General features: G+C 44.0%; 1 protein-coding gene across 3 annotated transcripts in view; it reads left to right on the top strand.

Annotated features, from left to right (window-relative positions):
• The first annotated feature begins 2662 nt into the window (after positions 1–2662).
• Positions 2663–14751, top strand: part of PARP11 (poly(ADP-ribose) polymerase family member 11) — a 34764-nt gene continuing 22675 nt past the window's right edge. For all 3 annotated transcript variants that reach the window (XR_011246652.1, XM_069541174.1, XM_060024135.1), the window contains exon 1: positions 2663–2857. Coding sequence is in view for 1 of the 3 variants with exons in the window: in XM_060024135.1 (XP_059880118.1) it covers positions 2840–2857 (18 nt within the window). In the remaining 2 variants the exon portion in view is untranslated. The remainder of the gene's footprint in view (positions 2858–14751) is intronic.

Genomic DNA, 14751 nt, shown 5'->3' with positions numbered 1-14751 from the left:
AAGGCTTCAAGGAAATGAAGTATAGCTCCAACCGCCCCCAAAAGTTAAGGACTTCATCCTAATCTTTCCAATTAAACTTGCTTTGTAAAAATCCACTCCACCTTCGAAGAAGAGCTAGTTCCTAAATTATTTAAATTGCTACTGTTCACTTTGCAAAACTTAAAGACAATCACCAAAACCCACCGATAACAATGGATCGATTTCATGACTTATAAATAAATTTTATTCCTAAATAAAATATTAACAAATTGAATGCAGCAGTTTTTTCAAAGAATAATGAATATGTGACTAAGCAGAGCTTATTTCAAGAAGGTAAGGATGGGTTGAACATTAGAAAACCTACTAGTATAGTTCATTATATTAATGAGTCAGAATAAAAAAGGAATATAGTGATAGAGCTCAAGAGACAGTTGATAAGTTTAACATCCTTTCCCAATTAAAAGCTTATAGTGAACTAGGAATAGAAAGGAATTTCTTTAAAGATGATAGTGTATTTAAAGAATATCTAGGGGCTTCCCTGGTGGTGCAGTGGTTAAGAATCCACCTGTCAATGCAGGGAACACGGGTTCAAGCCCTGGTCTGGGAAGATCCCACATGCTGCGGAGCAACTAAGCCTGTGCGCCACAACTACTGAGCCTGCGCTCTAGAGCCCATGAGCCACAACTACTGAGTCCTAGTGGCCACAACTACTGAAGCCCGCATGCCTAGAGCCTGTGCTCTTCAAGAAGAGAAGCCACAGCAATGAGAAGCCCGCGCAATGAAGAGTAGCCCCGGCTCACCGCCACAAGAGAAAACCCGCGCAGCAACAAAGACCCAACACAGCCAAAAAAAAAGAAAAAAAAAAAAATCTAGCACCAACCAGGGGCAAACGTTTACCATACCTAACTAAAAACTGAATGCTCATTACCTTGTCCTGCATTCTTCAAAAATTTTCTGAAATTTTGGCCAATGCAATACTAAGAGTGAAAACTGCATTATTTGTAGGTGATGTGATTGTTAACATAGAAATTGCAGAGAGATTGGCTGACAAGCTATTAAAACTAATAAGACATTTTCAGCGTGGTAGGATGTAAGATACACATAGCATTTCATAGCTTGTACACATGTTACACACATATACACTTGAAATAATCCACTGTGATAGTTAAGTAGTTTTCAATTTTTTACTATTCCAAAAAATACAGCAATAAACATTCTTGTACAGATTATTGTGTACATTTGTCTATTTACCTCCTTGAAATTAGTTCCTAGAAATGGAATTGTTTAATAAAAGATTATGGAAATTTCAAATTTTGATACATAATGCCAAACTAGACTCAAGAATAGTGTGTGTTGGGCTTCCCTGGTGGCGCAGTGGTTGAGAGTCCGCCTGCCGATGCAGGCGACACGGGTTTGTGCCCCGGTCCGGGAAGATCCCACATGCCGCGGAGCGGCTGGGCCCGTGAGCCGTGGCCGCTGAGCCCGCGCATCCGGAGCCTGTGCTCCACAACGGAAGAGGCCACAACAGTGAGAGGCCCCGCGTACTGCAAAAAACAAACAAAAAAAAAGAATAGTGTGTGAACAACTAAGACCCAACACAGCCAAAAATAAATAAATAAATCTTTAAAGAAAAACAATTTGCACTCTCTAATTTATTCTGGTAAATGGATTGGGATAGGGATCTTCACTTTATCTTTTTTTTTTCCCCTCTTTAATTTTTGCCAAATGCTAAACCAGTTGCCCCAGTATGACTTCTCGAATAATCCTTTCTTTCCCCACTACTTTGAAATAGAATTACTCTACATATTGGAATGAAGGATAGCTATATCATAGTAGGTGAAAAAGTCTGTAGGTATTCTTTGATCAAGTAAAAAAATTTTAATGTGTGGAGGCATAGAAAAATTCAGAAGGAGCTTAAACTGTTCCTTTTTCATTTCCTATGGGTAGATGGTGCTTCTTTGCCTGGAAGATTCTTCCCCTCTTGTAGCTCAGGTAACTTCAATAGGAGGGCATCCTTGAAGTTTTGGCTTAAACCTCTTGGTGGGGGGGTTGGATTGGGGGGCGGCAGACACCCTGTCCTAGGTAGGCACCCTCTCAAAGAACCCTGTACTTGCCATACTACCTGTAGACCATCCTGCACCTTTTAATTTTATCTAAATTACTTCTTACTTTTTTCTCTAGACTCTAAGCTGCATGAGGACTGCATATGGGTCACTTGCTCATTGCAGAGCCTAGCACAGTGTCAGTATCTGGCAAATAACCGTCACTCATTGAGCACTTCCTGTATACCAAACACCATGCTAGGTGCCTTCAATGAGCACACTACACGCTTAGATACTATTACTATCACCTCTGAGCACGAGGAAACCGAGTCGGAAGCTTGTCCCACAGGCTATTAATTCCCAGGCCTGTCTGCCTCTTGGCCACTACACTCCCTATACGGTGATTAATAAATATCGGAGGTCATCAATAAATATCGAGGCTTGAGGATCACTTGGAGGGGACTTTGCTGGAGGGATGCAGCCCTGGAGGGTGGCTGGGCTGGTAGCCCTTTAACAACCGCATTACAACCCAGACCCTCGCAGGCCCCGCCCACTCCGCGCCGAGGCCGGAAGGGAGAGGCACTGGCGGGGGCGAGCTTCCGGGGGCGGGGCGGGGCGGGGCTGGCGCTGGTTGGCCGGCTTCGGCCGGAAGTCGGGAGGTTCGAGGGGGTCCGAAGACGCCGGTTTATGACGGGGAGGCTTGCGTGGAGGTTGTCTCTCCGTTCTTTCGCTCCCTGGGCCCTCGGGAAAAACCCAGCACCCCGACCCTGTGGCCAGCCCCTTCCGCCAGGCTCTCTCCGCTCGATTTCGCCACCGTTATGTGGGAAGCGAATCCGGTGAGTAGCCGGGCGGGACGGGGCGGACCGATGGGCGGGGTTGATGGGAGAGGGCGGGAGGGTTTCCCGGGAACTACGCCCTCCCCCCCAGGCCGCGCAGACCGGCTCGTGAGTTCCGGGGACGCGAAGGCCCCGGCCCCGGGGGCTCGGGCAGTCGCCTTGCGAGCAGTGGAGACGGCTCGGTGGGTCCCCAGCGCCGTGCGGCTGTCCCGTCCCACTGATTGGACTCGCTGTGGTTTCTCCGGCCCCGTCCCTCCACCGTCTTTGTAAACTTGGCGTTTTGCTCTCTGGCTGGAGTTCCTGGGCTTCGGACCTGTGACTGACTTAGGCTCAGGTGTACCTGCCAGCCCCACCCCCATCCCCGTCCAAAGCGAGGGGACTCGCCCTCTGGGTCCTGAAATGGGCCTAAGGGGAACCGCCGGGGCTCCTTTTCCCTTCCTGGTGGACAGCCATGGAAAACTGGGGTGGTCGAGCGTGTGTTCTAAGCCTCTAGATGGTGAGGTTCTTAGATTTTTTTTTTCCAGTGGACAGAAACTGACTGATGACCTGGAGCGTTTCCACTGCAAGTCTTGTGTCTCCCTCCGGTATTTGCATTGTGTCTGCATGCGTTTTTGTTTACCTTGCTTTTGTACATTTATTTATTTAATATGCCGCCTTCAAAGAGTGGAATCCGCTTGCCAAGAGTATTCCATTAATCTGTTAGAATTGAAATCGCCTAGTTACACGGCAAATAGACACTATTTACGCCTTTGAGTTGACTGGAAAAATGGCAGAATCACGTATCAGCAAATTGTTGACCTAAATATGTGCAACTACCCCACGTGCTGAGATAACTTCCTAAATTTAGTTTAATAACCCTGTTTCCATATTTGCAGTAACTCCTTTGCTGTAATCATTACTTCTTTTTTTCCCCATTCCCGGCATATATTTCCAGATAGAGAGTTTGTCTGTAAATTTGCTTCTGTTTTTACGTTTTTACCCGGTAGAAACTAGTCTGTTGGTCTGGATTTTTTTGGTTGCGTATCATGGTTACATCCCAGGCCATCGAATAGCGATGATCATTATCTAAGACCCCCCCCCCTTTTTTTTTTTTTTGGTTCAAACATACAGTCCTTTAAGGCCACATCAGAGGAAAGTAATTGCTGGGGTTCGATTTTAGCAAAGATAATTTCAAATTGTGAGAATGTGCTCTCTCCTTATATATTCAGTGTCACTATCTGTCATCAGTAAGTTTCATTTTCTATTATTATATGTGTGTTTGTGTTGTATTCAGTTTTTATTGGCAGTCCTTCTCCTTCCTGGCTTCTCCATAAGATACCCTTTAGTCATCCAAGTACATGTCTTGCCCAAAGTCACATGTCTTAAATCCTTCACCATGTTAGAAGCTCCATATGGGCAGAGACTTTTGTCTGTTTTGTTTACTGCGGTATCCTCAGACTAGGGAACAGAGCCTGACATATAGTAGGCACTCAGTAAATATCCACTGAATTAACAAAGTGGTTGCATCGGTACTAGAAAGAGTCCTTTGCTCCCGTTGTTCATTCTCCCTCCTCCATCACATATACAACAGAACTGGCTACTGGGTCACTCATGTGTTTGTGAGGATTATAAAGGCATTAATGAGTATCTCATATATTTGCTTTGTTACAGCATTATCTCACTTCTTTGGAAGGAAGGCTTGGTTTTCTCCGAAATCTCCCTAATGATTTTGCTTGATTTCAGTAGAGCAGACTGACTTTTGTTAATAGTGGTGAACCTTCCACCTACAAGCCCACATTCTTCTTTTGACCCTTATCACGCTGCTCTGATAGATCTTAATGCTCCTGTGTTTTCTTACCGGTCCTGTTTTTCTTCCTCTGAGCATATGAATGTTGTCAATAAGGACAGTTTCATTTTGTAAAAGTACAGTGAACATTCTGCATATGGATTTCCTCTTGTAATTTGTTAGTTTCTTTCAGTAGAAGAGGCATCTGAATAGTCTGTCCAGCTGTGCTTGTGGGATGAAAATTAATTTTAATGTTTCTCTAAGCCAAACACAATTGGAAAGATGAAAACAAAACCCACAGTGCATCCTAAAGATAAATACAGATGACTTTTGTATTACCCACCAATTTAAATTACTGTTTACCATTTCTTCCCATTGAATGATACAATAAATTCTGCTTTGTGGAGGAAGGCCATAGAGAGCTGCTTTAACTGAAGACTTCTGCTAGTTTCTCCCTGTATTTTTTTAGTAGCTTCCATGACTTTGATATGCCACCTGTGATCTGCAAATTTATCTCCTCTTGCAAATACGCTTCAGTGTGATACTGTATTCCGCTCGCAAGTGTTTTGAGGAAATACTACACTGCCTCTGGCCATGATAATGCTCAGAAGCAGTCGCCCCTTCTACGTGGAAAGTCTCCATGACATGGTTTGAGTATGGAAAATCACCATTGAACTGGGAACAGTTTCTTGGGCGGGGGAACCCAAAACAAGATAACCAAGGAGCTATAAATAAACTTTATCTCAGTACACCGTTTTATTTTATTTTTCAAGACAGTCATGAGGTCAGTGATGATTCTGTTCAAGCCTGTCACCGACCAGGCCCCTTGAGGTCCCTGCCGAGGCAGAAGCAGGTTGACAGGGCTCAGGCACTCAGTTTTGGTGTGAGATCCTGGCAGTTCTCCACCCACCTGGGGGGAGGGCCTGGCCCTGGACTGATGTCCCCCAGTGTAGGAAAATGGCAGATCTGTAGGAAGGAGTTGGAGGGGATGCCGTCACTGCCTTGACTCTGTGTACCCTGACTTTGCCCTGCTTTTTTCTGTATCTTTGTCGCTGTCTTCCCCCTCTTTGCAGGAAACAGAGTCAGTATCAGCATTACATAGGAGGGAGTTTCAACTTCTCTCTGACGACAGAAAATGAAAAATGACAAACATCTGTTACGATAACAAATCATCTGTTGCAGTGGTAGGACCTTACTTTGTAAAGAGTGATAAACTCTTCAAAATTCCTTTTCGCTTATTAATTCATATGATTAGAACAATCTAATGAGTTAGCTAAGGGAGAAGGAAGTGACTTCCCCAAGATCTCGCAGGTGGGTGAGCCACAGAGTCGTTTAGCACCCGTGTCCTCTCTGCCACCACCCTGCCGCTCGGTTGGGGCAGTGATAACGTTTGTAAATCGGTCCAGCGTTTTACCCGCTGAGCCTCCCTTTTCTCTGTTATTTTATATTCACAGCTGCTTCCACGCTCGCTTGGCACTGTGATTCTCTCCTTCCTCTGTCCAGCCTCTTGAGAGAATAGTCTTATACTTCTTGTCCTTCGTACTCAGACCTCAGCCCCCCCAGCCCCGGCTCTGCCCCAGCAGCTGACTTGCGAGGGGGTCACCGAGAGTTTCCGAATCGCCACGCACAGCGGCCACCTGCACATCTCACTCTCTTCTGTCATTTTCCAACAGTAATGCCACTGGAGATGTTTCTCAAAACTCTCTTTTTTTGATTTCCTGGGACTGTATTCCTTTGGATTTCTTCTCCTTTCTATGATTCATCCTTGAATCATAATCTTGGGTGAGCTGCACTGCCTTCTTCTGCCCCTGAAATGTACCACCTTAACCTTTTTCTTCTCTCAGCACATCCTTTTTTGGTGAGCCCCAAGGCTTCAGATATCTCTTTAGTGACTCTACCTGCCAAATGGACGTCATTAGTCCTGACCCCCTTTCTGAACTGGGTGATGGACAGCTCTACTGGTTGTCCCTCCGGGAGTTCAAAGTCAGTATGTCTAAATCCAGCTCCCTCAGTCACTGAGTCATTATTTCACGCAGTCAGTCAACAAACACTGAATAAACATCTATTGTCTGGAAAACACCATTCCAGGCACTAGGAAGGGGCAGGGCAAACCTGGACCAAGTCAGAGCCTGCCCTCCAGGGCCTGGAGATACAGTTTGAGTGGGGACAGTGTTACCAGAGGGCATCTGGGGGCCTGGGAAGGTTTGTTGAAGTAAGTTACGCTTGAGCTAGGTGTCCAAGTCCCAGGAGTGGTCTTGTGGGAAGGGCAGAGGAAGCAGCATGGCCAAAGGCCACGGAAGTGAGAGAGAGAATGGCCGCTACAGCTTGGATGGAGGAGTGACGTGGACAAAGCGCATGTCCTGTGGTCGTCTCGGTGAGGACATCGCGAGAGGAGGGTGGAACGCTGCGAGGACAGCAGCTGGCATCTGTGGGACATCCTGGCTGAGGAGGCAGCGTATGCTATAGACGTACCTTCGGGCTGGAGGGGGACAGAGGTAGGATGTGTTCCTGGCAGTGAAAGTTCTAGAGAATGTAGTGTCTATGAAGGTGTGTTCTTAGGGTCAGTGTACGCTCACGGGTTCATAACTGACAGTTTCATCTTCGTGGCATTCTTTGTAATTGTTCTAGCAATGGGTTGAGCTGAGCTGACAGAGGAGTGTGACGTGCCAGTGTTTGGTGGCTGGGGGCAGTCTAAATTGAGTATGGGGTCATCCAGTACCTCTGAGGTGGGGATTTATAAATGATTGTTCTCTTTTTTAGTGATGAGACTAAGGCTCAAAGTTGGGTGCACTTTCTGAATGAGGACAGCCAGGTTCTAAACCCAGAACTTTCTGGCTCCAGAACAGGTACTCTTCCCAGTCCAACTTAGGATTTAGGATTTAAAGTGAGTAGAAAAGACCCTGTGGGAGAGTCACAGGGACTCAGAGCTAAAGGAAGGGTTCTCGAACTGCAGGAAACCTTGACGTTTCTGTGACACCAGCTCCTGTGCGCCTGGACCTTTGCTAGTGACGTAGCCCATGAGCAGGAGAGAAGTACTGTGGCCTCTTCCCAGGGTTGGCACGGCACATGCTGCGCAGGCTAAGGAATGAGTCTGATAGTTTTTGGTATCAGGGGAGAAAAAGAGTTTGGGAAGCAGGCTGGAGGCACGTGTTTGTGGTCGAGGCCTGAGGGATGGGGTGAGGCAGTTTGCCCATTGTGACCCACCTGGTCTGATGCTCAAGCCGGCTGCTGAGGTCTTTGGCTCATGCAGCTCCCCCTCTAAGAGTTAGACCTGCTTTGGAAATAATGTCTGAGGGCAATACAATACTCATGTATTTATTTAGCACCTACTATAAGCCAGTCAGCTCTAAATCCCAGGGTTTACAGTGGTGAGCAGAACAGAACAGGCCCAGCCCACACTGATTTGCAGTCTGCGCAGGGTGGCGACGTTAAGCTGATAATTACACAGTACCATTGAGCTCCAATTGTAGTAGAAGCTCTGAAAGAAAAAGTACGGTGACGTGTAATAGGAGGAGCTAGTGCTGGACTTGGAGATCAGGTCAGGCCACCCAGTGAAAGTTACTTCTACAGAGATCTGAAGGACTGAGCAAGAGTTAGCCCCGGAAAGGCTGGGTGGGAGGGGAGGAGGGCTGTTCAGACAGCCGAGACAGCCTGAGCAAAGGCCCCGGGGCAGAAAGGAGCTTGTGAGAGAAGCCGCCGTGGCTGGAATGCGGTGAACTGGGAGTTAGGGCCAGCGGGTAGGTCGGGGCAAGCCATGCGTGGCTTTGTGGCACGTGTTCAGGATCTGAAATTTATCCTTGGAGGAGTGGGGCCATCGCAGTGTTTTACACAGGAAGTGACGTGAACATACTTGCGTTTTGAAAAAGATCATTCTGGCTGCTGTGTGGAGCACGAGTTATTTATTAGAGAGTGTACGAGGCAGATGATGGCCTGCCACCGATAACCGTGTCCGCGTCATCGGGAACTGGGGAAGTGTTCGGTCCCAGAGCAAAGGGGAGTTAAGATTGCTGATCAGCCGACTACTGACAGGGAGATCATCTTGGATTATCCAGGCTGGGTCCTTGAAAGTATCCATAGGAGATGCAGACAGAAGTGAGTCAACGTGAGGATGTGAGGATAATCAAAAATACCAAGGGCGGCGGGGCAGCGGGGCGGGGGATTGGGAGGTTGGGTTGACACATACACACTATTGATGCCATGTATAAAATAGATAACTAACGAGAACCTACTGTAGAGCACAGGGAACTCTGCTCGGTGCTCTGTGGTGACCTAAATGGGAAGGAAATCCGAAAAAGAGGGGATATATGTATACGTACAGCTGATTCACTTTGCTGTACGGTAGAAACTAACAGAACATTGTAAAGCAACTCTAATCCAATAAAAATGAATTTATAAAACAAAGATATACAAGGTTGCTGGCTTTGGAGATGAAGGGGACCACGAAGCAAGGAATGTGATAAGCTTCTAGAAGCTTCCCAAGGAATGTGATAAGCTTCTAGAAGCAGGAAAAGCCAAGGAAATAGATTCCTGCCCCCGCCCAGTCCCCCCACCGACAGCCTCCAGACAGGAATCACTAGTTGATTTTAGTCCGGTGAGTCCCACATCAGACTTCAGCAGAACTGTAAGATAAGAAATTGTGTTCCTTTAAGCCACTAAATTGGTGGTAATTTGTTCCAGCAGTGATTAAAAACACAGAGAGGGAGGGAGATGCAGGAGGGAGGAGATATGGGAACATATGTATATGTATAACTGATTCACTTTGTTATAAAGCAGAAACACACCATTGTAAAGCAATTATACTCCAATCAAGATGTAAAAACAAACAAACAAACAAAATAACAAAACTTACACAGAGAGCATCAGAAGGTCTGTTCGAAGACACTTAGGAACCTATAGTGTAGTCTGGGGTGAGGGTGAAGGGGACTTGGACTAAGCGGGAGAGAGACAGGAGTGGATCAACCCAGGCTGCATTTCGAGTGATGGAGGCTGGGTTCCTGGCCCAGGCAGCCGGGAAGAAGGACCATTTCCACTGAGATGGGGAGACTGGGAAAGGGGAAGATGTGGAGGGGACCAGGAGTTTGGTTTGGGGCCTGTGATAGGTTTAACGTGCCTGTGAGGCATTCAAGTAAAAAGTCAAAAGGGGCAGTTGGATAAGTGAGTGGAGCTCAGAGGAGAAGGCCGGGCTAGAAATGGCTGTTTATGGCCTCAGCCTGTATAGACAGAAGGTGCTTAAAATCTTGGGAGCAAGTGAGATCCCTAGGACAGTGTTTCTCAAATTTTCAGCACCCATGCAGATCACCGATTTTAAACAATATTTTATTGTTTATTTTAATTTTATATTGTATATTTTAAAAATGAATAATGTTTTTATTGTTAAAAAGATGACATTTTTGCAGCCTCTTACAAAGTATCTAACTTGATAGGTAGCTTGAGATGTGGGTTAGACCCAGACACTTGAATTTTTTACTCTATATTTCTATTAAAATAGGAAATCCCATGCTGTAATTATAGATTGTCAAGATTTGCAACTAGTGTTTGCTGACCCTGTTAGATGTTTTGGAATACCAAGATAAAACACAGACTGAGAAATTGTGGGAATTCTGGGACCATACCTAGTCCCTGAAGACTGTTCCTAGAGCTGTGGCAGTTGCCAACTTGATGCACTTATAATATTAAATAACTGTAGGGGTGGATGTTTCACCCAGCCGGAATGTTTGGAAGCAGGGAGTGAATGGATTCTGGGACTACTTCAGTCTCCGGAAAATATCTGTTCGTGTTTTCTTGTAACGTTGGCTGTGTTCTTTATACAGCCACAATAGTAAAGTCAGTCTCACTCTCTGATGAGTAAAGAAAACCATCAGATTCTGGGAAGAAATCACAGCCTAGCAATCGAGCCATTTGCAGCACAGTTTGCTGACTTTGAGAAATCTGGTATCTTACTCTCAGCATTAAAATTTGGGGTATTTTGGCCTTGAAATAGTAGGTTCCAGTTATTTATGTTGCTGACTATATTTCAGCATCTACTTCAGTAGGCCTTTGGAAATCAAGAATGGCCATTGGTATTATTAGCATCATGAAGAAACGTTTTTATCTCATCCCTCCTTTCAGAAACTCTTGTCAGCACTGCTGTCCTTGACAGCTAGTAAACTTAGGTGGGAAGAGTAATCTTGCACACACTGCCGTTGCTTTCCGCAGCATCTGAGAGCACATGCTCTGAGTTGCCAAGATTTGCTGGTATTCAGTTTTCACTGTTTCCTTCCACACTCGGTTACAATCAGGAGGCACATTGGTGCCTTCTGACTGGCCCAGATGTTTAAAGCATCTTTTAGGAACCCAGCCGCACCTTTCCTTGCTATTCGTATAGCTCATGCTCTGTCAGTTTTGAATGGATTGCACCTTTTTCAGCCCATGTCACACCTCACAGAAATACCATCGCCTGAATGAAAACTGACTTCCCTTGTACCGTGAGCTTCCACCCACAAGCAGAACAAAAAGTTGTCGAGTATTTCTACCCCGTTACATGCCACCTGTACTGCAAGAACGGATTTGTATTTTTGCTCAGGTAGTTTGTTCAGTTTTAAAACTAAACATGTTGAAACACTCAAGTGGTAATAATTGCTTTTCTATGTCATGTGCCGTTGATAAGATGTGACTTCCAACAGAGTCATTTAATAAAGAAATTTTGTCAGTAGTTTATTTTTTTTTGTTACAACAATTAAATTGGGCATTAAATTTGGATTGACAGCTTCTCAGCAATATTCAGATTTTTACCGGTTTTAGCTGGGTGATGACCCTTTAGTCTTGGTCCTTTCTCTGTCCTTTTCAACAAAGCAAATTGACTTGGGGCTCTGTTAGAAGATTATGTGAAAATTTATTTGGTTTTACACCATTGTATTTGCTGAACACTAGCTGATATGAACTCAGTAACACAGACTGAACATATTGAGATGCTATGAAAATAAAAGGATTTTTGTGAAAATTGTAATTCATCTTATATTTCAGCTTTGCAAACTGTATGTGATCAAATTTCTTTCATTACTTTTTTTGTGTGAAAAATGCTTTTGAACTACTTCCTAATTCTTGAGGACCATGTTTTAAAGATGCTGAGAAAGACAAAAAAGGGCTAAGACTGAGCCCCAGTAACCTACAAGTTATAGGCTGAACCGAAGTAAAGTTGCAGAGGATTGAGAGTTTGTGGCCAGAAATCTAAGATGACCTGGAGAGAGTGATTTCATGGAAAGCAAGAAAAAAGTAATACAGGACAGTGGGTAAACTGTGAAATGTTACTGAGAGGTCAAATAAGACAAGGTCTGATAAAAGTGCATGGGATTTGGTAACTTGAAGCTCATTGGAGATCCTAGCACGTGCTTCCTTCTGTGTGTGTGTGTGTGTGTGTGTGTGTGTGTGTGTGAGAGAGAGAGAGAGAGAGAGAGAGAGAGCGAGAGACGGTGGTGGGAGATATTAGCCCAGAAGCTAGAAAAGCTAAATTAGAGTGGGTTTTGGCATGCATGGAAAGTGAAGAAATAAACAGTGTGTAGACACACAAAGAGTTATAAGCCACCAAAGGAGATAAAGTGGAATCCTGAAAAGAAGGTATATGATAAGGGGAGCAAAGAACAGATGGGACAAAGCAAGATGGTAAACTTAAACCTAACCATATCAATAATCATACCAAAATAAATGCTCTAAACACCCCAATTAGAAGGCAGATTGTCAGATTGGATTAGAAAGCAGGACCCAACTGTAAGTTGTCTACAAGAAACAGACATTGAAAGCAAAGACACAAGTAGAGGGACTTCCCTGGTGGCGCAGTGGTTAAGAATCCGCCTGCCAATGCAGGGGACACGGGTTCGAGCACTGGTCCGGGAAGATGCCACATGCCATGGAGGAACTAAGCCCGTGCGCCACAACTACTGAGCCTGCACTCTACAGCCCACGAGCCACAACTACTGAGCCCGCGTGCCTCAACTACTGAAGCCCGTGTACCTCGAGCCCGTGCTCCACAACAAGAGAAGCCACTGCAATGAGAAGCCCGTGCACCGCAATGAAGAGTAGCCTCTGCTCCCCACAACTAGAGGAACCCTGCGTGGGACAATGAAGACCCAACACAGCCAAAAATAAATAAATAAAAAATAAAATAAATAAATTATTTTTTAAAAAAGTAGAATAAATAGAAAGAGATATACAGTGCTAACACTAGAGAGAAAGCTTGCGTGGTATGTTAATATTAAAGTAGGTTTTTAGAGATAATATTAGTGATAAAGAATGTCATTTCCTAATGATAAAGAGGTCCGTTAATCAGTAACAATCCTAAACATTTATATACCTAATAATAGAGTGTCAAGATACATGAAACAAAACTAATAGAGCTGTAAGGAGAAATAGGCAAATCCCATTATAGTTGGAGATTTTAATACCCCTCTCTGAATAATTGATAGAATTAGTAGGTAGAAATAAGCAAGGATGTAGAAGACTTGAACATCATCAACCAACTTGACCTAATTAATATTTATAGACCAGTACACCAGCAACAGCTGAGTACACATTTTTTTCAACTACACAGAGAACATTTAACAAGATAGACCGTATTCTGGGCTATAAAAGGAGTCCCAATACATTTAAAAGAATTCAGGTCTTATAAAGTACACTATCTGATTAAAATGGAATTAAATTAGAATTCAATAAAAGAAAGATCTGTAAAATCCTCGAGTATTGGTAAATAAATAGCACGCTCTAAAATAACCCATTGATGAAAGAAATAAAAAGGGAAAATAGAACATATGAAAGCATATCAAATTTGTGGTGTGCTGCTACAACAGTTCTTAGAAGGAAATGTATAGCTGTACTGATGCTTATATCAAAAAAATGTCACAAATCAATGACCACAGCTTCCTCCTTAAGAAATGAGAGAAGAGCAAGTTAAGCTCAAGCAGGAGCAAAGAAATAAAGTTTAGAGTGCAAAGCACTAAAGTGAAAACAACAGAGAAAATGAAACCGGAAGGAAAGAGGGGATACAAATTACCGATATTGAGAATGAGAGAGAGAATATCACTACATAGTCTACAAACGTTAAAGGATAATACTGGAATGTTATGAACAACTTAATGTCAATCAGTGTGACAGCTGAGATGAAATGGACATATTTTCTAAGACACAAACTACCAGAGCTCCCTCAAGAAGAAATAAATCACATGAATGGCCCAATATCTACCAAAGAATTTAAATTTAAAGAAAAAGCCTACCCACAAAGAAAACTCTAGGCCCAGTGGTTTCACTGGTGAATTCTAACAAACATTTAAGGAAGAAATAATACCATTCTGCACAAACTTTCAGAATATAGAAACGAAGGTAATACTTCACAACTCACTCTATGAAACTGGCATTACCCTAATTCCAAAACCAGTCAAAGACATTATAAGACAACTACAGACCAATATCCCTAATGAATATAGATGCAAAACTTTGCAAAATTTTTGCAAATCAAACCTAACAGTATATAAGAAGGTTAATGCATCATTATCAAATGATGTTAATCCCCCCAATACAAGGTTTGTTTAATATTTGAACAGCATCAGTGTAACTCATTATATAAGCAAACTAAAATGGAAAACTGTGATTATTTCAATACATGCAGAAAAAACATTTGACAAAATCCAGTATCTATTCCTGATAACAGACCCTCAGCAACCTTGGACAAGAAGAGAACTTGTTCAGCCTGATACGGGGTGTGCAGAAAAGGTTAACTCAGCAGGCCTGGGTTGCTCAAACCTTGCACATTCTCAAGAAAGGCCTGTTTCCATGACTGTCCTTTGCCTAGCTCCAGAGAACTGAACTCCTGGAATGGTTTGTCTCATGAGTGTATCTGCATGCCTGAGAACTTCAGCCATGCTCCACCAGTCTGTCCAGAAAGTTTATACTAGCAGTGTGATTTATGGTGAGTTCCTTCCCTCTGGAGATCTGGAACTTCAGCAGCTGAGGACATTCACACAGGCGCTATAGGCTTACATGACCAACTCCCAATAAAAACCCTGGACACCTAGGCTCAGGTGAACACCCCTGATAGGCAACACTTTGCAGTTGTCACACATGGTTACTGGGAGAATTAAGTGTGTCCTGTGTGACTCCACTG

Source organism: Delphinus delphis, chromosome 11, assembly GCF_949987515.2.
Source record: "Delphinus delphis chromosome 11, mDelDel1.2, whole genome shotgun sequence".
NCBI classification, from domain to species: Eukaryota; Metazoa; Chordata; class Mammalia; order Artiodactyla; family Delphinidae; genus Delphinus; species Delphinus delphis.
Note: the sequence above shows the minus strand (reverse complement) of the source record. Positions and strands in the feature narration are given on the sequence as shown.